The sequence below is a fragment of the Aethalodelphis obliquidens genome, unplaced genomic scaffold (assembly GCF_003676395.1).
Source record: "Aethalodelphis obliquidens isolate GAN/ISIS:26980383/991018 unplaced genomic scaffold, ASM367639v1 scaffold35, whole genome shotgun sequence".
Taxonomy (NCBI): Eukaryota; Metazoa; Chordata; class Mammalia; order Artiodactyla; family Delphinidae; genus Aethalodelphis; species Aethalodelphis obliquidens.
The window spans coordinates 9,351,493-9,378,701 of NW_020837979.1; the positions used below are offsets into that span (position 1 = coordinate 9,351,493).

The 27,209-nt window shown below is 51.4% G+C and overlaps 1 protein-coding gene across 1 annotated transcript; it reads right to left on the reverse strand.

The window, feature by feature from the left end:
- On the reverse strand, window positions 1-27,209 carry KCNIP3 (potassium voltage-gated channel interacting protein 3). Its single transcript, XM_027128984.1, has 8 exons — window positions 26,709-27,209; window positions 8,362-8,486; window positions 7,840-7,909; window positions 7,509-7,579; window positions 2,315-2,422; window positions 1,473-1,577; window positions 673-735; window positions 1-159 (listed from the first exon to the last, which is right to left on the reverse strand). The coding sequence occupies exons 1-8, from the start codon at window positions 26,809-26,811 to the stop codon at window positions 112-114; spliced, it is 693 nt and encodes a 230-aa protein (XP_026984785.1). The 5' UTR covers window positions 26,812-27,209; the 3' UTR covers window positions 1-111.

A 27,209-nucleotide genomic window follows, 5' to 3' on the forward strand; every position in this document is an offset into this window, starting at 1 on the left:
TTCACTTTGTGCAAATATATTAGAAACAAGTTTCTCCTGGAGGCTGCTCCTGGCATCTTTGGGGCAGAGGTGGTAACAGCCACTCAGGGACACCCCTCGCCCACAAGCGTCCTAGATGACGTTCTCGAACAGCTGCATGGAACTCATGATGTTCTCGTCCTGCATCGAGAGAGGACGAGAGGCCTGGTCAGATCCAGGCTAGCAGGGCCCAAATCCAATGTCACTGTGAGCAGATTCTCGTCAGGGACCTGGAACCCTCCAGGGACTCTGCCTGTCTCACTGGGCGAAGGGGGAGCTGTCAGGCACAGCCTGTCTCCAGTCCCATGGCCTGATGGTCAGGCCGTCTGGGAGCTGTTAACTCACTGATGGACCAAGCCGTCCCACCCCCGGCTGAGCACCCAGATGGAGGCCGGGGGCACCCGAGGGGCCGCCCAGGGGGTGAGGCCGACGGCCGAGGCCAGCGGAGGCCCAGCGTCCTGCCCCCTGAGGGCGCTCTGCATGGGAGTGTCAGCAGCAATGCCGGGGGCTCCAGGCTCCTTCCCCAGTGTGACCCTGTCCTGAGGGCTCCACGTCTCTCCCCTCTGAGGGGAGCCGCTGAGGGACGTGTGCCCGGCTGGGCTGTGGGCTGGCAGGGGCAGGACACTGGGGTCCCCAAGCCCTGACACTGCCTACCTTCTGACAGGTCTCCAGGAACTCATCAATGGTCACCACCCCATCCTGATTCCGGTCCATTTTCTGCAAGTCAAGCCACGCCCTCAGTGAGTCTGTGTCCCACCAGGCCGGCCCCTGCCCCAGGCCTGAGGACGTGCCAGGGGGCGGGTGGTGGGCTCCTTCCACCCCAACCCGTCCCCTCTGTCCTCTCCTCGGGATCCAGGCCACGTAAAGTGCCCTCTCCAGCCACGTCCACCACGCAGCCGACCTCTCTGGGGTCTCCCCAGTCTGTCTCCCACCCCAGACACTTTCCAGCGGCTCCTGCTCCCCAGAAAGCAGCCCCGTGCTTGTCAGACCCCCTCACCTTGCTGACAGGCAGCCGGGGCAGGTGGAGCAGCTGAAGTCAGGATGGAGACATGTCTAAAGGACCCCCAGCAAGTGGGAGGCGGAGTCCTAGCTCCGTCAGTCCCCATGGATACAAAGCAGTCACCCCAACCCTCTCCTCCTGCAGAGAGGTCCCTGGCGGAGCGGGGGGCAGCTCTTGGAAGGCACAAGAACACGGCTGGGGGTGTCGGCGACCTTGGAATCTGTGAGCCCCTGCCTGCTCTGAGACGCAGTTTGGCAGATCAGTGAGCGGGGATGGCTTTAATTCGTTCCTTGGCATCCGGACAACCAGCCCGATGGGGGATGCAAGTTGAACCTCCTCGTGGGGGCGGGGAGGCCCACAGAGGGGAGTGGCAGGCCCAGGACTGCCCTAAGAGCGGAAGCCCCTTCCTCTTCCAGCCGCCCTTCCCCGCGCAGCCCGGGGCTGGAGCGCTCACCTGGAAGAACCTCTCCACGTGCTCCAGGGGCGCGTCCTCCCGCAGGATGGGGTAGGTGTGGCGGCCCATCATGTCATAGATGGACTTCATGATGGCCAGCATCTCCTGCAGGGGGGCCGGAGGGGCTGGCCTGAGCCTGGCTGTAAGGAGGTGGGGTGAGGGTTCGAGGGTCTGAGGGGAGGGGCCGCATCCAAGTGTGGGGGGCACCTCAGGGGCGGTGGTGAGTGAGTGGCCAGAGCTGTGGGAGCTGGAGAGAGGCGAGCTCACCCTCACCCAGTCCACTCAGCGCAAGCTTCTATCTCTCCAAGAGCAGCTGGAGCTAGATTTTTAATGCAATCTCCAGAATTTGAAACGGTAGCAACTATTTCAGAGACAGAAAAATGTTTGGGCCAGACGAAGCCAGACTGTGGGCCTGTGTGGTCAGGCACCCCCCTGCCCCCGTCTGCACCCTGCCTTAAGGGACCACACTGCTCTCCCTCAATTGGTGGGAGCCAAGGCCAGCTCCCACCCCTGCTCCCAGCTTCTCCACTTGTGTCTCCCTCGGGACCTCTCCATAAGAAAGGATGATCCAGGACACCTGTTGAACGGGATCGAGACACGTGGTGAGGGGCACCAAAGCTCCACGTCCCCTGCACCCAGGTATCCAGGCCTGAGAGCCCGGGAGAGGAGGAGAGGTCCTGGCTGCTGTCCCCTCCAAGGCCAGGCTGTGAGCTGTGTCTCTGGCCAGGGAGCGGGGACAGGAAGCCAGGGCAGCAGGAGAGAGGAGGAGAGAGGCTGGGGATATAGAGCAGTGGGGTGGGGGGCAGACAGGTCACTCCCAGCCTCCCCAGCCACCCCCATACCTCTTTGGTGATGTAGCCGTCCTTGTTAATGTCATAAAGGTTAAAGGCCCACTTGAGTTTCTCGTGGACTGTTCCTCGCAGGAGGATGGAGAGACCAACCACAAAGTCCTGTGGAGGAAGGGGAGGGGGAGGAGTGACGGTCCAGCGCTCAGATTCTATTTCCAGTTCGCGGTGTGGCTTCCACTGAAATTCACACCTGTATAGGTGAGGCACCTCCATCACAGAGCGGGCAGATGGTGTCCATCAGGTCAATACAGTGTGAGTGTGAGTGTGAGTGTGTGTGTGTGTGCACATGCGTGCCTGTGAGTGTGCATGTGTGTGGCGGGGATGGCACAGTGGCTGGAACTGATCATCTCAAATAAAGACATTCAAACGTATGGTGTCTTAGACCCATTTAATGCATTGCCACTGACAGAGAAGGCCTCGGGGTGCTCCTTTAATGAAGGGGGTGCTCTATTTTCACTTTACCAAGTGTCTGCGTGTCAAGCTGCTTAAAAACTTACAGCTTAAAAACTAAACTAACAGTGCTCAGTTCTGGGGTCATGCTATAGCTGTGTGCAGTCACAGGTGTGACAGACAGTTTATTACTAATGTGAATGAACGTTCGAATGGCTTCCGTGTGAAAACTTCAACTGTTTTGTTGTAACAGTTGGTAGGAAGCAAGTCTTTCCTGCCCCTTCCGGAAGGTTTGCAGGTTAAGCCCTCCCTGCCCCATGGGGTCCTTTCAGGCTGCTCCGAAAGAAGGGGAGCAGAGAAGGTCTGTCTATGGGGGGGAATGGAGGACAAGCAGGGAGGGACAGGGCTTTGCACCACAGGGCTTGGTCCCGCTCAAATTTTATTTTATTTTTTAATTTTTTATTTATTTATTTTTAATTTTAAAATTTTTTTATTATTATTATTTTTTGCGGTACACGGGCCTCTCACTGTTGTGGCCTCTCCCGTTGCGGAGCACAGGCTCCGGACGTGCAGGCTCAGTGGCCATGGCTCACGGGCCCAGCCGCTCCGCGGCATGTGGGATCCTCCCGGACCGGGGCACGAACCTGTGTCCCCTGCATCGGCAGGCGGACTCTCAACCACTGCGCCACCAGGGAAGCCCTCAAATTTTATTTTTTATCTTTTTGGCCACGCCATGTGGCATGCGGGATCTTAGTTCCCCGACCAGGGATCGAACCCAGGCCCCAGCAGTGAAAGCGCTGAGCCCTAACTCCTGGACCGCCAGGGAATTTCCCCCACTCAAATTTTAGATTTTCTGGATTAGAGGAAGCCTGTATCATGAGAAAGGAAGACTAAGGGAAACAGAGAAAAGCAGTTTGGATGAAACAAAAAATTATTCCAGGAGAAAAAAATACTTAACATAAACTATTAGATTCAGAGATTAGATATCTGGCATCCCTACAATAAGAATAGGATGCTATAAAAAAGGAATACTTGGGAACAAAAAAGAGCTCTTGGGAATTAAAAATGAGAAAGCAAAATGACAGACTCAGAAGAAGGGCTGGAAAAGCACATGGAATCTTCCATAAAGCAGCGTGAAAAGGCAGAGCTGGAAAATAGGATAGAAAAGCGGATAATGAGAGGTCCACTCCAGAGGGACCGAAACTTGACCAGCTGGAGCTCCAAGAAGAGCCGGAGGAAACGGAGAGAAGCGTGTCCAAGAGGCAATGAAGGGGAAGACTGAGTGTTCAGGTCCTGCCGAGGACCTAACGATGCGGGGAAACAGCCCACGGTGTGACCTGCAGGCACGTATCACGAGACACTTCAGAAAACGGGTGCAAGGACAGGATCCTACAAGCTTCCAGAGAGGAAAACAAAACCAAACAGAAACAACAACAACAATAACAAGATCAGGTCCTGTACGCAGGGTCGGGAATCAGCAGGACGGCTTCCGCCGTAGCTCTGGTCCCACACAGCAGATCAGGCAAGAGTGAGAACGGAACGAAGTCACTTCCGGGCGTTCAAAGGCTCAGAAATTACCTCCCACGTACTCTTCTGTAGGAAACTCCTGCAAGACATGCTTCTGAAAAGAGAGAGTAAAGCAAGGGAGAAGAAGATGAAGGATTCCAGAACCAGGAGACCCAACCCAGGAGAGAGGGGAAGAGGTCCCCAGAGGGCACCCAGCACCAGGATGATGGAGCTGGTCGAAGGCTAGGGAGATGCCCGTTCAGATGACTGGAGAAGGACGGCGTTGAATCACTGACGAGGTCACAGACACCAGGCAAACGACAAATCGGGACCACAGTTAACTGAAGGCAAAATAAAAATGTGTGCAGGGAAGGGGAACGTAATCACAGTTCACCGCAAGGCTCATCTGGGGAACAAATTCACATCACGAGTAAACCGAGAGCGCTTATCCAATCTGAACTCCATTGTCCTGGAAAGCCAGGGGATGGCAAAGGCATGTGTGCAGAAGACCCAACTCCCCACCCGTGCAGGGAGTCAACGGGCAGCATCTAGAGCTGGGCAGTCGGGACGGAGCAATAACACGATGCTATTAGGCGACAAGAAGACAGAGTGACAATCGGCTAAAACAAGGGAGGTAGTTGCTTCTTCGGGTGTGTCTGGGGGGTGGTAACTGCTGTTGTTCCAAAGCACATCCTGTAAGTCTACTGGAGCCTGAAAGTCCTGTGTGTGTATAAGTGAAGAAAATAAAGATGTACGAAGGGAGAAACAGGGTGATATTTCTTATGTGCCTGAGTTTGAGGAATGCCAACCACTGAAGCTGAGCTCGTGTGTGATTTACAGAAGTAGTGAAGAGTCAGCGTGTCCCTGAAGCCACATCACGCCTCTTCCCTGGGGTATGACGGGCTTTCCCAGTGGGAGGCAAAGGCTCGGACTCCTAAGCTGGGCACCAGGGAACGAGTGGGTCCCGCACAGGACCCACTCTTCCCGTGTGGGCATGGGGGAACCTCGGCACCACTGTCCTCCCATCCAGTCTCCTCAGGTGCCGTGTAGCCACACTCAGCCACACTCAGGACTGTCCCTACTCGGTGTCCCTTAGCGGGTGTGTAGGATGATAGGGACGGTGCTAGGAGAGAGGTGGGTCGGAATGTCCCCTGTGAGACCACTGGCCCGTCCCCAGTCACACACAGAGGACCCCAAGTCTAGCCAGCCCACGTCCAGGTGCTGGTTCTAAATTTCCAGCCGCACACAGCACAGCTTCACGTGGGACTGCCGCTCGTCCGAGCTCCTTGGTCTCAATGCCGAGGTGTATGAAGCCCACTGTATCCACAGCCCCTGCTCTGTGCTGTCCCTGAGGGGCTCCTCGGTGACACCGGCTGGGACAGCCCAGAGTGCAGAGCAGGGGCTCAGTGTGGGGCGGGGGTGATTAGATCACGGGGCTGCAGGCCTTCCCGAGGGTACTGACCACAGCCATCATCTGGCCAGTGGCACAGGGAGCGAGTTACCGCAGGGGCAGGTAATGGACAGGGCAGCCACCAGGCCTGAGGTCTGCTTGTTCTGCCGTCTACTTACTCTTTCAGGTGAGGGCAGGGAAGTTACAATATTTCACCATATCAATAAACTCGAATTAACATGTATGTGTATTATCCCAAGAATATACACAAAGGATGGGATCATTGTAAATATTGATAAGCTGACCTGACTTTCTGTTTTAAGAGCACGTTGAGAGGTTTGGTCTGAGGGAGCGAGGAGGGCTGAGTGTCTCCCCCCAGCCCCTCTGGATCCTTCCTGACCACAGGGATTCCCCACCCATGGGGCACCCAGGATCAGGCCCTGCCCGTTGGAAGGCCCCTGGGAGATACACGGCCCCCTCCCTTCCTGAAAAAGGCCTCCTAGAGCAGAGCATTGATATCAAGATGCCAAAGGTGAACAAACAAGAAGGTCCCCAAGGTAAGCAAACCTCCCCATAAGAAATCGGAAGAATTAATTTCAAGAGGGAGAAGCATGACCTTCTGAGAAGGTGCCTGCAGAAGGGGGTCAGCGCCAGCGCCCCCCGCTCAGCCACTGACAGCACCTCCCCAACAAAGACCCACCATCGACCCCCTTAAAGGGACCACGGTGAGAGAGGCGACCACGGGAGGGTGATGGAGACCTTCCTGACACCCGCCGCTATGCGGGGGCCCTGCTAAGCTGTCTGGTCATCTGATTCCTGGATGAGAGAAACCATCACCAGAGTCCTGGTTGGGTCCGTCACACAACTGCTTCTCACACTTCATTCCCAGGAGCCTCGGGTACCTCTTAAAGGACACACAAGAAACCGGCCACAGGGGTGGGACCAGGGAAGGAAAATGGATTTTCCCTGTTTACTCCTTTGAACTGATTGGATTTTTACCATGTGCAGGCAGAACTGAAAACAAAAAGGCTGAAAACACTATAAGTTCACAAATGCACTAAGGGTGTGGCCGGGGGAAGGTGAGACCCCTGTGGTCACAGAGCTGGCGGTGGCCTTGGGCTGCCCCACCCCGGCCGAGGGTCAGCGAGCGGGCCTGCTGGAGCGATAAGGGAAGCTGAGAAGCATCTTGAGTTATTATTACCCCAGCTGGCACAGGGGCTTTCTCTCTCACTTTCCCGTCAGCCGCCCTTGGCCTTGGAAGCCGAGCTGGGGGGTTATCGATCAAGCCTGGCTCTCAGCAAGGTTTTCCTCTCCGAAGAGGTTTCAGCTTTTCTCCTGCAGCTATTTTTAGGGGCCTGGGCTCCACAGCGGGGGCCTCAGTGGAGCCCACGTGCTGCCCGCACAGAACCCAGGCAGGGCCCTCCCGGGGGCAGGCGGCTGGGGCGGGGGTGGGACAGGCAGGCTCGCTCACAGTGCTGCTGGGACGACCCCTGAGCCTGCTCGGGCAGGGATGCTCTGCCTGTTTTCAGGCAAGGGGCTAAGTTCCAGGGCGGGGTGCCCAGATCCCCTTAGCACAGACCTCTAGTTAAACCTTGCCCCCTTTTCAAATGCAAATTCACGTTGGGTCACTACCGCCTCATTGCACCTTAACAGCTCCCTTGGCCTGGCGGGGCTGGAATGGAAGGAAAGGCTGAGAATAGGGTAGCCAGACAGCAAAATCAAATTTCACTGACTTCACAGTCAGGCCCAGGGCCAGCCAAGCAGAGTCCACTCGTTCCCTGGGTGACGCACTGGACCGTTTACACCAGGGTCATGTCTGAGCCTCTGGCGGCCCCAAGGGGGTGGCACCGTGGCCGGGAGATGCAGGACCAGGGGACGTGGGAGGGGTCGACAGGGACCTACCTCAAAGCGGATGGCCCCGTTCCCGTCTGCATCGAAGGCGTTGAAGAGGAAGTGCGCATAGGTGGTGGAATCTGGGGAGACCAAGGGCAAGGCTGGGAGTGTCGGGGCCGCCTGAGCCCCTACCCCCAGCACCCTCGGTATATCGCTGCTGAGTCCTGGGCTGGAGTCCCCCCGCTGCCTGCCGGATAGAGGCAGCACCGGGCAAGGGATGCTGGGGAGGGTGTGTGTGGGTGAGGGTCCCCTCCCCATAAAAGGGATGCCCACCCTCTGCAGGGCTGCCACAGGGAAGCGGGAACTTTGGAGGAACTGGGGGGCCTGGCCTCAGACTCACCTCCTTGAGGGAAGAACTGGGAGTAAATCAGTTTGAACGTGTCTTCATCCACCAGGCCCGTGGGGCACTCCTGCAGCAGGAAGGCACCCCTCTCAGTAATCCCAGCCACCCCCCTCCCACACCCTGACTCCACAGGGCCTGGGCTCTCTCCTCCCTCTGGGGGACACCTGCTGCCTGAGGCACCGCTGGGCTCCACCAGCCCCGTGCTGGGGAAAGCCTGGGGGGTGGGGTGGGCACGGCGGGAGGGGGTGGTGAGTCCCCTCATGCCAGGTTGGTCCCTCTGCAGGTTCCTCCCCTGCACCAGCATCGAGACACACAGAAGGGGGTGTGGTGCCTCAGAACACTGATTCTAGGACCTGGCCCACCCCCCGGACAGCTCTCCCACAAAACACAGGCCCCATAAAGGCCCTGGGACATTCACTGTGCCATGGGAAGTGTCAGAAGGTCTGCCTGCGCCCTGCAGCCAGGGACAGGAAAGCCGGGGGGATCAGGGCCTCTCCTGGGGGGATGGGGGGCACTCACATTCTTGAAGCCCCTGTAGAGGGACTGCAGCTCCTTCTTGGTGAACTTGGTCTGTGCCTGCAGCTGGTCCAGCCCCTCCGGCTGGTGGCGCACCGTGGAAAGCTCCAGCTCACTGTCGCTGCTGTCTGGAGGGGGATACAGACCCAGGAGGGTGGAACATGCGGCCCCGCCCCATCTTGCTCCAGTGTAAGGGGCAGAAGGAAGGGGTGGCGGGACTCTCCTCGAGCGACTACCATGTACAGTCACCCAGGCTGTGCACTGCACAAATGTACAGGCTACAGAGGAACAGCACACTCAGGAGTTGTGCCTCCTGGTCTCTCTGCTGCCCTGCTCCTCACATGGAGTGGGCCCTGCCCGCTGGCCTCACCTTGAGCGTGGGATGGGGATGAGAGTTGGGAGCAGGCCTTGTCCTGGAGAGACACTGAACAAGGGGAGGTAGGAGGGAAAAAAACAGCAGACAAGCACAGGGGACCTCAACCTTCAAGATCCAATTCCTGGACCACCTCCTCCATGCGCCTCTCCCCGCCCCGATTTCCCCCAGGAACTGGGAGGGCACTCCTCTTGGCTCATCCAGCCTAACATGCTGCTACCCAGCCGCATGGTGTCTGGGGCTTTTATTCACATTTGAGTAGGAGGTCAGACTTCAAGGGTCCGTAGGGCAGGGACCAGATCTTTTTTTTTAATAACAACGCCATCAAAATATTAACTAACCATGGCTACCTTTTGCAGGGGAGGTAGATTTCAGGTGATCTTTCATTGTTTACTTATGGGGTTTTGTGTTTTTTTTTACATTTTCCTAATTTATTTTAGTACGGCACATATCGAGTTTATAATATAAAACAAAGCTATAACAAAACGGCATTGAATACCTACCCCTTGCTGAGTAGCAGGCTCCCGTATTACAGAACTTCCCACTGAAATGAGCAGCGCCATCCCCACTGCTCTGTCACCATCCAGTCTCCCCTCTTCCCCAAGGAACTGTGAGCCCATGGTTACCCGCACAGCTGTTTGCCTGCTCCCACTGCAGGGTGAGCCCTGCAACGCGGCCTCAGCGGTCAAGGCTCTGTGATGGTAGGAGCTTGGGGAAATTTTCTTCTGTGAAGTAGGAAGCAACTTGAGGGTAAGGATGGGGCGGGGGGAGGAGGTACTGGAAATATAGAGAGAAGGAAGGAAGGAAATAGCTCTCTTGCAGAATGGGTGCACGGATGGACCAAGGCAACAGAGCCTGATTGCCGGGTAATTTGCAGAGAGCTCTTGAGAGGCAGTGCTCCTGGTGGAGGCCCAGGCACGGAGCTGGCCCAGCACAGGGCTCAGCCGGATCAGTCTGGGTGTGTGAGGCTCTGCAGGCCCGAGGTGGGTCATCAGGGAGGCTGCCTCACAGGGCTCACCCTGCAGCGTGCCAGACTTTGACCACAGTGGTATTAAATTAGAATCGAAAACAATAAGATCTATTTAAAATCCCAAATATTTAGAAATTAAAAAACACACTTTTTTTTTGGCTGCACTGCGTGGCTTGGAGGATCTTTTTTTTTTTTTTTTTTTTTTTTGTCTTTTGGGGGCCCCCTCTTTTTGTCTCTCCCCTTGCGGAACACAGGCTCCAGACGCGCAGGCTCAGCGGCCGTGGCTCACGGGCCCAGCCGCTCCGCGGCATGTGGGATCTTCCCGGACCGGGGCACGAACCCGTGTCCCCTGCATCGGCAGGCAGACTCTCAGCCACTGCGCCACCAGGGAAGCCCATGGCTTGCGGGATCTTAATTCCACGACTGGGGATTGAACCCAGGCCCCAGGCAGTGAGAGCGAGAGCACAGAGTCCTAACCACTGGACTTCCAGGGAATTCCCTAAACAACACACTTCTAATTAACCCATAGGTTAGAGAAGAAAAATCACAAAGAGAATTTTGAAATATTTTGAATTAAATGATAATGAAAACAACATACCATAATTTTCTGGATGCAGGTAAATCTGTGTTTAGAAGGAAATTTTTAGCTTTACATTCCTTTATTAGAAAAGAAGATAGGTGTAAAGCCAGCGATATAAGCTTCTAGAATCTAAAAATAAGAGCAAATTAAACTCAAAGTTATAAGAAAGGACATAATAAAAATAAGAGTAGAGGGCTTCCCTGGTGGCGCAGTGGTTGAGAGTCTGCCTGCCGATGCAGGGGACACGGGTTCGTGCCCTGGTCCGGGAAGATCCCACATGCTGCGGAGCGGCTGGGCCCGTGAGCCACGGCCGCTGAGCCTGCGCATCCGGAGCCTGTGCTCCGCAATGGGAGAAAAAAAAATCATAAGAGTAGAAATTAATGAAAAAGAAAACAGGCAAACATAGAGAAAAAGCAATAAAGTCATTTAGAAACTCAATAAGCAAGTCATAGACTGGAAAATATATCTGCAGTACGCATATCTGGCAAAGACTCACTTCCAGAATATAGAAAGTACTCCTGCCAATCAACAGAAATAAGACTTAATAACCCAATTTTTAAAATAGGCAAAAGACTAGACCACTTCACAAAAGAAGAGATACAACTGGTCAATAAGCACAGGAAAAGATGCTTGACAGCATTCACTGTCAAAGAAATGCAGATATTCCAATGCAAAATACCCAAGGATCTATCATTTCAAAAACACTGACAACACCAAATGTTGGTGAAGATGTGGAGCAACTGGAACTCTCATGTAATATATTGTCAGGGAAAGTGTAAAATGGTGGAACCGTCTTGGAGAACTGCTTGGCAGATTCTTATAAAGTCAAACATACCTCAACCTTATAACCTATTTACCTAGGACAGATGAAGACATACGTCCACAAACAGACCTGTACAAGAATATGTATAGTAGCTTTATTAATAACAGTCCCAAACTGGAAACGACTCAATCAACAGAAGAATGGAACTGTGGCACATTCACATAACAGAATAGTATACTCCATTTAAAAAAGGATGAACTACTGATATATACAACAACGTGGTTGCATCTCAAAAATTATGCTCAGAAAAAAGCAGAGATGAAAGAGTTCATACTTTATGATTCCACTTATATGGAATTATAGGACAAGTAACAGTAACGCATGGCATTAGAAAGCAGTACAGCAGGTGGTGGTTAAAAGGGTGTATACAGTTGTCAAAATTTACTGAACTGAACATTTAATATCTGTGCATTGTACTGTATGTAAGTGATACCTCAATTAAAAAAACATACTGCTTAGACTTTTGCCTTTGGTCATGACGGGGTAGTGAGTGTTAGACTTGCCTTCCCACCACAATCAACTTGAAAACTGGAAGAAATATGTGAGGCAAGTATTAGCTGGCTTTGGGCTACAGCACAGGACTCCAATCTTTGGGAGGAGGGAAACATATGAAGTGAGCTCCACATTCACCCTGGATATGGGCCGGGGATGCTTTCTGTGACGTGGGGAAATGCGGATGAGGCAGAGATCAGAGTTTGGGGCTGCTGAGACAGATGGACTTGCAGAGCAACATCCTGGAGAGGAGGGAACTGCACAGAGATGGGGCCCCAGAAGTCTGTGTGGCGTTTCCCTTGGGGCTTTGGCCAAGAGCTGGGCTACACATGTTCTGAATGAGACTCCGTAAGGCCCAGCTGTGAGCAGCTGTTGGGGGGTAGTAGGACAGAGACCTGAAAAGACATATCAGAGTTCATGCAATGATGAAAAAAGTTGGGAGTTCTGGTTCATCTAGAATGGAGACACTTCCCTATGAACTTTAGGCATCCAGCTGAAACCCCAGAAAGGCCATGCCTTGGGAGAAAGCACCAAGCTCTAGAACTAAGAACAAAGTTAAGACGAACCTATTCTAACAAAGTCTAAAATAAAGTCTGTGCTGATGAAGGGATCTGCCAGGAATTTAAGTGCCTGTCAAACTAAAATTCAATGGCTTTATGTGAAGATAATATAGTCCAGATTCCCTACAATATACCACTCATAGTAGCCATCATATAATAAAAACTGAAAAGACACGAGAAGCAGGAAAATGTAACCCAATGATCAAGAGATAAAGCGACCATCAGAATTAACAGGTTTTTAAATTATTAGAATTATTATTTAAGTTTAAAACAATTACTACCAATACGTTGAAAGTATTAAGGGAAAGAAAAGTGAACAGATGGGAATCTTAGCAGAGAAGTAAAAACTATTAAAAAAACAAAAAAAAAGAACCAAATGGAACTTCTAAACCTGAAAAAAACCTCAACATCTAAAAAAAAAATTCACTTGATGAACTTAAGTTTAGACACTACAGAAAAATAGGTCAGTGACCATAAAGACAGGTCAATAGGAATTATCCAAATGGAAAACAAAGAGAAAAAAATACTAATAAAACCATGCATAGAGTCTTAATGACAATATCAAGCAGCCTAATATGTATGTAATTAAAATACCAGAAATAGAGGAAAGAGAAAGTGGGACATAAAAAATATTTGAATAAATAATGGCCAAAATTTCCCCAAATTTGTTGAAAAGTATCAATACACAGATTCGAAAAATTCAGTGAACCCAAAAAAGGATAAATAAAGAGAAAACCACACATAGGAACATCATGATCAAACTGATGGAAGCCAAAGATAAAGAGGAAATCTTAAAAGTAGCCACTGGAGAAGGGGAGGTCCTGCAGGAGAACAGCAATAAGAAAGACAGCTAACTTCTCACGTGAAGTGATGGAGATCAAAAAGACAATGGAACAACACTTTAATTCTTTAAAGAAAAAAATCTATTAGCCTACAATTCTATGCTCAGTGATCTTTCAAAAAAGAAGGGTGAAATAAAGGCATTTTCAGATAAGTGAAGGCTAGAGAATTTGTTGCCAGCAGAATCGAACTACAAGAAATGCTAAAGGAAGAACTTCAGGATGAAGGGAAATGACATCAAATGGAAATCAAGTTCTGCAGGAAAATAACTGGCAGCTAACAGAAATATTTTGAACTGGATGCATATGAAAAGATATATCAGAATTTGTGGGGTGCAGCTAAAACAGTACTTAGAGGTAAATGTAAAGCCATAAATGCCTATTTTAGAAGAGAGAAAAGATTTTCAATAAATAATATAAGCTTCCACCTAAAGAAACTAGAAATAGAAGAGTAAAATAAACCCAAAGCAAGCAGAAGAAAGGAAACAGGAAAAGCAAAAATCAATGAAATTGGACTTCCCTGGTGGCTCAGTGGTTAAGAATCCGCCTGCCGATGCAGGGGACACAGGTTCGAGCCCTGGTCCGGGAAGATCCCACATGCCGTGAAGCAACTAAGCCCGTGCACCACAACTACTGAGCCTGCGCTCTACAGCCCGCGAGCCGCAACTACTGAGCCCACATGCCACAACTACTGAAGCCCGCGTGCCACAACTACTGAAGCCCACACGCTGCAACTACTGAAGTCCGCGCACCTACAGCCTGTGCTCCACAACAAGAGAAGCCACCACAATGAGAAGCCCACACACTGCAACAAAGGGTAGATCCCGCTCGCCACGACTAGAGAAAGCCCGCGCGCAGCAACAAAGACCCAACACGGCCAAAAATAAATAAATATTTCTAAAAAAATCAATGAAACTGAAAACAAAAACCCAGCAGAGAACATCAATGAAACCAAAAGATGGTTCTTTCAAAACATCAATAAAATTGATAAAACTCTAGCAAAAATGAAAAAGAGAGAGAAGACACAAATAATTGCTATGAGGAATGAAACAGGGGAAGTAACAGACATTAAAACAGATATTAAAAGGTTAAAAAGGAAATATGAACAAGTCTCTGCTCACAGAGACTTCAATAACCTTGATAAATTGAACTAATTCCTAAAAAATCACGAACTACCCAAATTCACCCAAGATAAAAAAGATAACCTGAATAGTCCCAACTGATATCTCTCATTAACATAAATGCAAAAATCTCAGCAAATTGAATCTATTGATGTATAAAACAAATAATACACCACACCAAATGGATTTTCCAGGAATGTTAAGGTTGATTCAATATTTGAAAATAAATCAACATAATCTATTCTACTAATAGTCTAAAGAAGAAAAAATATGTGATCATATCAATTGATGTAGAAAAAGCATTTGACAAAATTCAATGTCCATTCACGATAAAAAAAACTCGCAGAAAATTAGGAATCTAAGGGAACTTCCTCAACTTGATACAAGGCATCTACAAAAAATCTATAGGTAACATCATAATGGCAAAAGACTGAATGTCTTCCCCCTAAGATTGAGAACAAGGCAAGAATATCTGCTCTCTCTTCTCCTATTAAACATCATAATGAAAGTCCTAGCCAGTGCAAAAAGGGGGAAAAAATAAGAAAATGCATACCAGTTAGATTAGAAAGAAAAAACCCCAAATTAACCCTATTTGCAGATGACATGATTATCCATGTAGGTAATTCCAAAGAATATACAAAAAATCTTCTATGGGTTTCCCTGGTGGCGCAGTGGTTGAGAGTCTGCCTGCCGATGCAGGGGACACGGGTTCGTGCCCTGGTCCCGGAAGATCCCACATGCCGCGGAGCGGCTGGGCCCGTGAGCCATGGCCGCTGAGCCTGTGCGTCCGGAGCCTGTGCTCCGCAACGGGAGAGGCCACAACAGTGAGAGGCCCGCGTACTGCCAAAAAAAAAAAAAAAATCTTCTAATAAGTGAGCGTAGCAAGGTCACAGGATACCAAGTCGACACACAAAAATCAATCACATTTCTACAGATCAGCAATGTACAACTGGAGACCAAAAATTCAAAAACAATAATTACAATCACTCACCCCATAAATGAAATAGGGAAAATAGGTTAAAAATATAAAATAAATATACATAATGATAATATAAAATAAAAATATAAAAATAAATAGGTAAAAAATCTAACAAAACATGCATATAATCTGTTTACTGAAAACTACAAAATGGCACTGAAAGAAGTCACAGAAATCACATAGGTGGTGAGACACACTGTGTTCATGGATTGGAAGATGCAACATCATAAAGATGTCAATTATCTTCAAAATGATTTCCAGATTTAACATAATTCCAATAAAAATCCCAGGATAATTTTTTCATAGATACAGACACACTGATTATAAAACTTAATGGTTTTATAAATGTTTTTAAAGATATTTAAAACCACAATGAGGGACTTCCCTGGTGGTCCAGTGGTAATGAATCTGCCTTACAATGCGGGGGATGCGGGTTTGATCCCTGGTTGGGGAACTAAGATCCCACACGTACTGCTGGGCAACTAAGCCCACGCGCCACAACTACTGAGCTCATGCGCCTCAACTAGAAAGCCTGTGTGCCCCAAGCTACAGAGCCCACGTGCTCCGGAGCCCGTACACCACAGCTAGAGAGAAGCCGTCACACCACAGTGAAGATCCCGCATGCCTCAACAAAGATCCCGCGTGCCCCAACAAAGATCCCGCGTGCCCCAACTAAGACCCGACGCAGCCCAAAACAAAACAAAACAAAAACCCACAATAAAATACAACTACACACCAATCAGAATCACTTACATAACAAATATTGTCAATATCAAGTGTTGGTAAGGATCTGGAGTATCGGGAACCGTTATACTTTGCTGGCAGGAATGAAAATGGGACCGCCTCTCTGGAAATCAGCTTGGCAGTCATTTATAAGCATACACTTTCCATATGGCCCAGAAATCCCACGCCTGGTTATTTACCCAAATGAAATGAAACCTATTATATTCATATAACAACTTTTATGCAAATGTTTAGAGCAACTTTATTTACAATTGCCAAAAACTGGAAATAACCCAATATCCTTCAGCTAGTGCACGGATAAACAAACGCTGGTACATCCGTAAAGTGGAATACGACTCAGCAGTAAAAGTGAACAAAGTGTTGATACAGCAGCATGAATGAATCTCAGATGCATTAGGGAAATGAAAGAATCCAGACTCCAGAGGCCACGTGATGTATGACTCCAATTATATGACATTCTGGAAAAGATAAAATTATAGAACATCACAGGGAAGGAGGGTATATCAGAGGCTGCCAGAGGCTGGGGGGCAAGGGAGGGGTTGACTACACATGGGGCAGGATGAGGAGATTTTTTGTGGTGAGAGAATTGTTCTATATCTTGACTGTGGTAGTGGTGACATGACTATCTATTTGCCAAAATTCATGGACTGGACATCAAAAAAAAAAAGGCTAAGTGTACTGTATATAAATTAGAAAAAATAAAATAAAACTTAGAATAGTTGCCTCTAGGCAAAGAGGGAAAGGAGGGGATAAAAGGGAAAAAAAATAAATAAGAGATGGGTTTTAAGTGGGTCAAGACTGATACTGTCCCGTGAACTTAATAAAGAGTCAATTAACTTAATCCTCTGCCCCTGGGGGCCAAAAAATAAAATAAGACAAAAATCCCAAACCAGCTGCTATTTCTTTCATCGAAAATCCAGAAAACAAAACTCCGTTGACCCTATTTTCCCTCAAGCTAGTGCCTTTTTCTGTCCTTTAACGCACTGTCTTCACTTCCTCTCCTCCTGGCCTCCCTTGATCTTACTTCTGTGGGGCATCTGCCCCACCGCGCCACGCAAACTGCTTTTCTAAGATCACCAGTGACCTCCACATTGCTAATCCAGTGATCAGTATGGTCTTCTTGATTCCTAAATCATACGAGGACAACACAAGTATGAAAAGTAGTGACAACATGGATGAACTTTGAGGATATTATGCTAAGCGAAGTAAGTCAGACATAGAAAGACAAATACTGTATGATCTCACTTATATGTGGAATCTAAAAAAAAGCCAAACTCAAAGAAACAGAGAGTAGATTGGTGGTTGCCAGGAGACGGTGGGGGTGTGTGTGCGGTGGGGATTGAGGGATGGGGAGATGTTGGTCAAAGGGTACAAGAATAAGTTCTGGGGCTTTCCTGGTGGCTCAGCAGTTAAGAATCCACCTGCCGAGGCAAGGGACATGGGTTCGAGCCCTGGTCTGGGAAGATCCCACATGCCACGGAGCAACTAAGCCCGTGTGCCACAACTACTGAGCCTGCGCTCTAGAGCCCACAAGCCACAACTACTGAGCCCGTGTGCCACAACTACTGAAGTCCGTGCGCCTAGAGCCCATACTCCGTAACAAGGGAAGCCACTGCTCGCCGCAACTAGAGAAAGCCCGCGCGCAGCAACGAAGACCCAACGCAGCCAAAAATAAATAGATAAATAAATTTAAAGAAAAAAAATGTAACTATCCAAAAAAAAAAAAGGATAAGTTCTGGGGATCTGTAGTACAGCATGGGGACTACAGTTAGCAAAACTGTATTGTATACTTGAAAGTTGCTAGGGGAGCAGATCTTAATTGCTCTCACCACAATAACAACAAAAATGGTAATTATGTGAGGTGATGGATGTATCAGCTAACTTTATTGGGGTGATCATTTCATAAATGTACACAATGCTATATGTTAATTATATCTCAATACAGCTGGAAAAACAAACAAATAAACAAAAAGAAAATTATGTGCCCATTTCACTTTTGAACATAGATGCAAAATCTTAAACCAAATGTCAGGTAACTGAATCCAACTGTATTATTTTTTTTAAAGTACACCAGGATCAAGAAGGTTTTATTTGTAAGAGTATAAGGAGAGAAAATCATATGAAAATCCTAATACAGAAAAGGCATTTGATAAACCTCCACATCTATTTATAATTAAATAAATAGACAAAAACTCTTAGCAAGCTAAGAATCAAAGGGAACTTTATTAACTTGATGCAGCTTATATTTGCAAACCATATATTTATTTACAGACGATATTAGGTTTAACGGTAAAGGCTCAGACATATTTTCTTTAAGATTTGGGACAAGCCAAGGTTGGCCACAGTCACCACTAACTGATGTCTGGCCAATGCTCTAAGGAAATCTTGAAAAAGGCAAAAAAACCCCAAAAAACCCAAAAAACAACAACAAAAAAACCCCAAACAGTGTAAGAGTTGGGAAGTATATGATAAAACTAACACTATTTATAGATGGTATGGTCCCTAGAGTGACAAAAAGAATCAATATACCTGAGAGTTCAGTAAGGTTGCCAGATGCAAGACTAATTTATGAAAATCAACAGGAATTTTCTACACCAGTAATAACCACTTAAAAATATAATAAAAAAGATAACATTCATAATAGCAATAAAAATTAAAAGTATCTAAGTATTACACAAAACTCGAAGGACTGCTATATAGAAAGATAATCTGAATAAATGAGATATTCTATTTTAGATAGGACCATAATAACATTATAAAGATGTTATTTCTCCTGTAATAAACTGTACATTCAACACCATCTCAAAAATCCAGTTGGATTTTTTGAAGACCTTGATAAATTTACTCTGAAATGTATAACGAGGAATTAAAAAATCCATAAACATCTAGAAAGGAAGAGTAAAGAGGGAGTTTTCCCTATTAGATACTGACACATATTCATAATCACTGTAATAACAATTGTGCGGCTGGTACAAGAACGGACGACAACTCCATCCCGCGGGTGCTCATGCCGAAACCCTGGGCATAGACCTTCCTCCCAACACTCGATCCCCACGCAAACCCTGCCAGCGCTACCCTCAACCTGCACCTGCCTCTGAGCCCCTCTCCCACCTCCACTGCCCCCACCAGGCTCCAGGGCTCCATCATCTCTCCCGGCTTCTCTCCCTCCTTCTGCCCTGGATCCCATCGGTCTATTTTTGAAGTCGTGCTGGAGGAAGCTGCTGAAGACATATCCTCAGGTACCCCTCCATGCTACAACCTCCTGCACCAAAGTCCTTAAATGGCCAATAAATGTGCTCCCCCGCCCCCAGCTCTGACCTCATCTCCCAGGTCCCTCCCTTTGCTCCCCCCGCCTTCAGCCATGCTGGCCCCTCTGGCCCCTCACACCCACCAGGCACACTCCCTTGCTCTTCTCTCTGGCTCGAATGCTCCTCCCTTGAAGGCCTCTGATCAATCATGACCTCCTCAGGGGTGTCACACACACCCCGCGTTCCTATCTATCCCCCGTCTCTGTTTTACTTTCTTCATTTGGCCATGACTCCCTGGCATGTGCATATTCCTCTGTTTACTGGTGCGATGGACGGAACTGTGTCCCTCTCTCCCCAACTCATATGTTTAAGCCCTAACCCCCAAAGTGATGAGGTCTTTAGGAGGTAATTAAGGTTAAATGAGGTCATAAAGGTGGGGTCCTAATCCAATAGGTTATAGTGACCTTATAAGAAGAAGAGTGATTTCCCCCTCCAACATGAGGGGGAGGAAAGGCCATGTGAGGACACGGCAAGAAGGTGGCCATCTGCACGCCAAGAAGAGAGGCCCCACCAGAAGCCAACCCTGCTGGCACCTTGATCGGGGACTTCCGGTCTCCAGAATTGCGAGAAAATAAATTTCTGTTGTTTAAGGCCCCTGGTCCGTGCTATTCTGTTATAGCAGCCCGAGCAGAACAAGACGACTGGCTCTCCTGCCTGCTCTCTGCTGCACCCAACCCTGGAACAGTACCTGTATGTGGGGCACGCTCTGTAGCACATGCTGGATGGGCGGATCCCCCACGGCTATGTTTGCTTGGGTGGGTTCATGGATTATTGCCTTGGGTGTCACCTTTAACGTCTCTAGTCCAGGCTTACCTCCTGAAGCAACATGCTGTGTGGTTCACACCTGTTGGGCAGGGAGTGGGTGGGGAATCAGAGAGAAAGGCGATACTCCAAGACTCAGGTGCAATGACAGCACGGTCAAAGGGCACCCTGGGCAGAGGGTCCAAGGTGAGCCAAGGGATATATGGGCACGGGAGCCATGGAAGGGCCAGAGTGGAGGAAGGGCTTGTCTGATCTTCATTCCAGAGTGGCCTTAGGTGTCAAATGAGGTGACACAGAGAAGAGAGACCGGCAGAAGGTGTCAAGAAGGAAGAAGCCACTGCCCCTGGCTACCAAGTGGACCAGGGCTGGGTGGGCAGAGCCAAGGATGACCTCATGTTTCTGACCTGGGAGACTAAGTGACTGCTGGTGCCTTCCACCAAGACGCGGGTGTTAATTACTCAGAACTGGAAGATAAGGCAGGAATATCACCGAGGGCTTTTCAACGTCACACTAGAACACTTGCTTTAGGAAACTCTGCTCGACTTATTTTCTATCCAACAGAGCCCAGGTGCTGCGAAGCTAGACATCAACCAGACTGATAGGTTGCAAATGACTTGTGTCCACTAGGGACGGAATGATTTCCATCCTTGGAAAATATGGCCCTTCAAGTTACTGGCTATGAATTTGCCCTTTGGGACATCAACCAGTTTTGATTCCTATGTAGCATCAGTTTCTGAAACAGCTTTGCTCTCCTGCTTGTTCCCTAAACAAGTGAGAGTCAAGTTTTTAACTCTGACACTTGCACTTGGGCCGGCAGAATACAAGAGGCAGAGGAAATCCCTCCTGTTTCTTGGTTTGGGAAATAGCTACCAGTTCTCTACGCCCACCCGACTCCCGGGCTCTGTGGACCCTTCCCCCCGCTCCTTCCTGAGGAGCTGGCTGCCCCTTCCTCCAGAAGCCCGATTCCACAGCATCCTGCCCAGCCCGCTGGCCTCACGCTGGGCTCTGTGGGGTCGTCCCAGGAGCAGGGAGCCCGGTTCCTTCCTGACGCCCACAGCGTCAGGCCAGGTGCCAGGGACCCTACCTGCTCCCAGGGGCGCTGGAGGCCTCTCCTGGCTCTTGCACAGGAGAAATCCACAGGTTCCTCCCTCTTTGGTTAGTTTCAGTGGAGGCGCAGCCAGATCTCTTAGGAGCTGCCCAAGACATCACACCCTCCTTCTGCAATCACAGGTGCACCGGCGATGAACGGACCTAAACAGCCACCTGCACGGCTTTCCTCAACACGCCGAGGGGCCTTGTTTGGCAAAACTGTGAAGTCAACCTGCCTCTATCATCGCCCTGTGCTCAGCCCTCCCCTCCCCTCTCTAGGGGCTAGTCCGGGGCCATCCCCTCCCCATTAAGTAGTATTCATTGATAACCAGAGGGTCAGCAATACAGATTTCACCTCTCTATCAAACAAGCATTTTGTCAAAGGAGTGAAAGCACGAGGCTTGAAGAGAATTGTTTTAAGGCTAAACGTCTCAAGGTTGTACCATAGCCTGATAGGTTACAAACCAGGCTTTCTTCTCACTGCGTAAACGTCTCAGTCCCTGTTCCCGTCCCCCACTCCACGCAGCCCCCTCTGCGCAGGACCCACCTGCAGGGGCTCGGGAAAGGTGGCTCCGAGTCTTTCATTTTCTGAGTTAAGGGCACCAGGTACCAGGTGAGGGGCGCTTTTCACCTGCCCCCGTGCAGGAGCCTTCCCACAACCCTGGCTGCCCCGACACCTCTGCGGGGCTTCCCACTAGGCGGCTTCTCCTGCCAGCCAGCACCCAGCTTTGCTTCCCTTGGCAGCAAAACTCCAAGCTGCCGTCCACATTTGATGGCTCCGGCCCCTCTTGAACTCAGCTGGCGGATCTCATCCCTCACTCTCTGCTGGTCAAGTGACACCTAGATCTTGGGGTCCCACAGAGAAGCCCCAGGGGCTGCCGTGGGGTAAGGGGAGGCCTGTGTAGCAAGACTCCCTTCTCAATCTGAGCAGCACCCTTTCTATGTGTGGGGGGTCCAGGCTTCTAAGTACGGCTTCTTTTGAGGTTCCATCAAGCTGCTTTGAAACCTCTGGCTGCGTCTAGACGTGCAACCGTCGAGGCACTGACTTGGGGAGGTGGGGAGGGGGCCTTGCCTAAGTCCCCCAGCCCACAGCAACATCAGGCCTGGGCTCCAGCCCACCTCCCTGTCTTGCAGGAGCCGCCCACACAGAGCCTACCTCTCTCCTTCCCTTTGCCAGGCCCGGGGGCCCAGGAGCCCGGACCTTACAGAGCACACGGTGAAGGACACCCGCCGTGGTGAAGTACCTAAGTGCATCCTCCTCTGCCACTAACTGCTAGTCCACAAGTTAGTGATGTGTGACCCTGGGGGGAATTCGGGCTAGGACGTTTTTGGTAAGAAATGACGAGAGCTAACACATACAGCACTTACTCCACGCCAGGCCCTGCTTTATGAGCTCTGCACACATTCATGCAGCCCTACGAGGGAGACCTTTCCCACTTGGGATATGAACCCAGACAGCTGCCTCCACTTTGGACTCCTGACACCTGCACTGTAGGAGGCTGGGACACAGAGCTGTGTCCGAAGCCGCCCTAGCCGTGCAGAGTTAGAGATGCATCCAGGACGGGTGCGCCAGAGTTCGAAAAGGTACTAGCTCTGCCACTCCCCGAGCCTCAGTTTCCTCATCTGTAAAGTGGGCCTGCTGTTGAGGACCAAATTATGATGTGTATCAAGTGCCTAGAGCAGAGAGCGCTCACTAGATGCCCGCTACTGTCACTGTCATTAGCATCTCAGATCTGGACACTCTGCCCAGGGGCTGCAGGAGTCTTGAGGGACTTGCAGTTTACCAAGAGTGGTGGACTCCGTCAAGGAGAAGGGAACCCAGGGTGCTCAGAACATCACCACGCCCTCAGCAAAGGCAGCAGAGGGTGCCGGGGGGAAGAAGAGCAGGAGAAGGGGTAGGAGGAACGGCAGACCCGCGGGCCCACTCCAAGCCAAGAGTCGCCTGTGGACCCACCAGGCACCCAGGTCACCTTTGCGAGGCCAGGCCCCCATGGGCAGCTGTGCAGAGGGCAGCTGCAGAGGGCTGGGGCTGCCGCTCAGAGGGAGCAACAGGGTGGTGGACCAGGCTGTGCGTATCTCTGCCGCGGGCACTACTCTCTCTTGCTCTGTTCTCTATACCTGCCTGTACTCAGGCCCTCACAATCCAGCCTCCTTGCCGCCACCCCAGCCAGAGGGAGCCTTGCCTCAGACGGCATTCCCCAGGGCTGCCCTAAAGGGAGGGTCGAGATCACACTACCTGGCATACGATGGGTGCCCAACGACTGTGGCTGAAAATGGCATATGGTTTACACAGACTCAGCGCCTGCTGTTTGCCAGGCAGTGCTGGGCACACACTCTGGGGCCACAAGTGTATGGACACAAGTCCGTGCCACCCTTGGAGAGCTCACATTTGATGGGGACAGGGACGTAGACAATTTCAGGACAGTGAGAAAATTTCAGGACAGTGTCATCTAATACAACCTGAGGGGCAGGGATCCAGAAGGGGCAGGGAACATTCCCAGGGGAGATGATGCCTCTAATCCAACCGCCCACTTACAGACAAGGAAGCAGAGCTCAGCTAGGAAAAGTGAGCTTCCCAGGGACCACAGGTCAGGGACCACATCAGAGCTGAAAGGCAGTTCTCCCAGCCCCGGGTCAGAATTCCTTCCAGAGCAAGGGTGCTCACCCTCACGACTGACACTGGGCCTGACCATTCTTTACGGTGACGGCTGCCTGTGCCTTGCAGAATGTTTAGCAGCGCCCCTGGCCTCTGCCCACTAGATGCCAGTGGTACCCTCCCTATCAACCGTGACATCCGAACGCCTCCAGACCTTACCAAACGTCCACTGAGGAGCAAAACTGCCCTCGGTCGAGAGCTACTAGTCTAGAACTTGGGAAATCTGAACCGAGATGAGAGAGGCATTGGTCAAAGTCAAGCCCTGGGCCACAGATGTGGACAAAAACGTCTGCTGTCAGGGCTGGGCCGGCCTTGCAAATAGGCCCCAGGCTTACCAGCCCAGGTTCACTTTTTACCAGTGTGCCCGCACTTCTGAGATCCCTGACATTTGCGTCTCGCTTGTAACTTTTTCAAAGTGCTTCAGCTCACCACACCCCTGTGAGGTGTATAAGAGAAAATATTCTGTTATTTTCCTCATTCTACAGATGAGGAAACTGAGGTTCCAGAAGCTTAGATGCACCAAAGTCACCCGGTGAGCTAGTGGCCAAGCCCGGCTGGAACTCACCCCATGGAGCCGCCCCAAGACAGAGACTGACAGGGCGGAGAGAGGAAGGTCTTTCAACTTCTGCATCTACTTCTGGAAGCCTGTGTCCCTAGGACTCAAATCCATTAGTTCCTAACAATCCCCAGGGGCACCATAACTCTGGTCTCTTACAGATGAGAACTATGGAGGCTCAGAGAGGACAAGAGCACATCCAATTGCACACGAGAAGGCCTGGAGGGGAGCTGGGCACTAGCCCTCTTCCCTCAGTGCCAGCTCACCTCCAGGCTGGGCCCGAAGGGTCTGGGCCGCTCCCAGGCCATGACTGCGCCCCTTAGACCCTGCCTGACCAATGGGTCCTTCCAGGCACTTAGCGGGCTCCACTCCCCATCAACATGGAACATCTGGTACTTATAACTCCCTCCCTCTGACGCAGGCAGGGGAGGCCTGAGTGAGAGAATGTTTTCATCTGTGAATCAGTTCTGCTATTAAGAGTAATCATTCGATCGCTAACTATTGGTGATAGCAATGGTTCACACGTTTGTGCAGTTATTACACACCAGGAACAATCCTGGGGGCCATTAAAGCCCTACTGACTAAAGCGTGCTGCAGCCCCACGGGGCAGGAGTCATCGGCCCCACTTTACAGATAGTCAAGCTGAGTTTCAGACAGGTTAAGGAGCTTTACGGCCAGTACGTGTGGGTGACAGGATCCCAACTCAGACCTGGTTGACTCTGAGGCTCTGTGCTCCTCCCACTGCATCGAGACCCCAGAACTCCAAGGGGCACAAATGGGCAAATATACCAGAAAAGACAAACTCATTAGAGCCTGAAGTGGGTTTTTTTTAGCAAGTTGAATAAACCATCCGTAGTCTTGCGCATCCGATCCACCCTGTAAAGAAATCCCTTCTCCTTAGAAATCACAAAGGTAAACTTACGGCTGCCAGACCTATGAGCATGGTGGGCTCGGTTAAGAAGGGTTTGGAGTACTAAGCAGAGTGAGCCTGGCTGCTGCCCCCGGCCTCTGGTGGTCCCAGGAAGTGGGGAAAGAGCAATGTAGTGGTTTCCCAAGTACCAACCACCCCACTGCAGTCTCCAGATGGAGAAAGGATAGGGGACAGTGGGCAGGCTAGTACCCCCAGGAAACATGAGTCCTCAGGGCACAGCAGTGTGGGATGCCCACCTACCCCTACCTGCACTGCCTATGGAGTCACCTGTCATAGATTCCTCCTGCCAGGGTCAGCAGCCATCCAGCCAAGTGCAGGCCCAGTTTGGGCGATTTTCTTCCCCAACTAAAATGTGAAGTTCAAGGCGGCACTTCTCAGAACCACCCTGAGCAAGTCCCTTCTCTCTCGGCCTCCTGAACTCACCTAGAAAAGGTGTGATGCTGCCCAGTGGGTTCTGAAGGGCACATGGCTGTGGACTTCAGGTAAAGAACCAGCCCTGGGCTCTGAATGGAGCCGGGCCTTGCTTCCTGGTCCTGGGCCCCTTCCTGCCCTCAGCAGCCGTTTGCAGGGGGTTGGGGCGCATCCCTAGGCCAGAGAGAGGGGCTGCGGGGTAGTCCAGCGGCAAGGACAGGTTCTTCCTCCTCCCCTCTCTGGGCCTCTGGGTCTCAGTCCCAGGAGCTGGAGCCTGGCAAGGTCAGCAGAGTGCTGAGACAGGCAGGATGCCCATCCTCCTCTGAGAGGACAACAGGGGCACACAGGTGACAGGAACAGGACTGGCTGGCCCCTTCCCCACAGTCCAGAGGTTCAGGGCGCAGAGGATAAGTTACAGGCCTGGTGGCTCAAGGTCCCCTTCACAATGGGTGTGCCCTGGAGGGGCTCCTTCTAACCTGCCCAGAAGTGGGAGGGAGGTACCTAAGGTTGGGAAGCAACTCTAAGGGTCCCTGTCAGGGGTCCCAGGGAGGCCATCAGTGTCTGAGTTAAGAGTAGGTCTGTCTCCTCAGTTAATATTTTATTGAGACCGAAACGTGGCGCCTGAGGGTTTGGTTACCTATCCCTGAGCCTTGCCTGGGGAAGGGGACTGTGGGCTAAGAGTCGAAGGAACGGCCCATCACTCAGCAGAGGTTTTATGTTACTCGCTGCTGCAGCCTGATGCCCTGGGCTGAGGGTCCTTCTTGTAATCTTCACCCTGTGCCACCCCCCACCACCGGGCGGCCAAGCCGGCCGTGCTCACTGGGGGCGGCTAAGACCGGCGGGCCTAGGACAGCCAGGGGTGCCCTCTCGAGGTGTCACCAGCATCTCACTCACACCCACCCCAAGCGCCGCGGCTCCATCCCCCCTGGGACTCTTCAGAGCCCGAGCCTTCGCTGCCCCCTTAGTCCCAGGCCAGCCCTCCGGAGCCGGGAGGGGGCGGCGGTCGAGGCGGGCAGGGCCGCGGAGCTCAGCGTCCCTGAGGGCCGCTCCTCGCCGGACCCGGGAACCCGCACCCCGGAGCGCAAGTGCTGTTCCCTCCCCTCTGACCGCTGGCCCCCGGCGCAGGGCAGCGGAAGGGCGGGTGGCCGTGCGTTACCTTCCATGGACATGGGCTCCAGGATGCCGAACTGCTTGAGGACGGCGATGAACAGCAGTACCACCACGGCCATGGCGCACAGCTCCATGCCCTGGATGCCCATGGCGGCCCGGGCTACCTGGGGCCGGGGCGTGCCCCTCGCCCGCGCGCTGCCTCTGGAGGCACAGGGGCCGGTGCAGCCTGCCCGGCCTCTAGGGGAGACGGCGGCTCACATGCCCCAGGCAGGCGGCGCTGCGGCTGTCGGCGGGGCCGGGGCCCCGCGGAGGGCGGCGGCGGCGGCGGCGGCGAGCTGGGACCGGCCAGGAGGTTGGACCCCGCGCGGCGGCCGAGCACAGCGCAACTTTCCAAGTCAGCCGGCAAACTTCGAGAAGCGGCGGCGCGGAGCGCAGCTCGGGCAGACGGCGCGGGCCAGAGGCGCCTCCATGCCCGGCGCGGGCGCCGCGCCTCTTTCGCCCCCTCTCCAGCCTCACGGGCTCCGGGGCGCGGGGTCTGCGGGGGTCC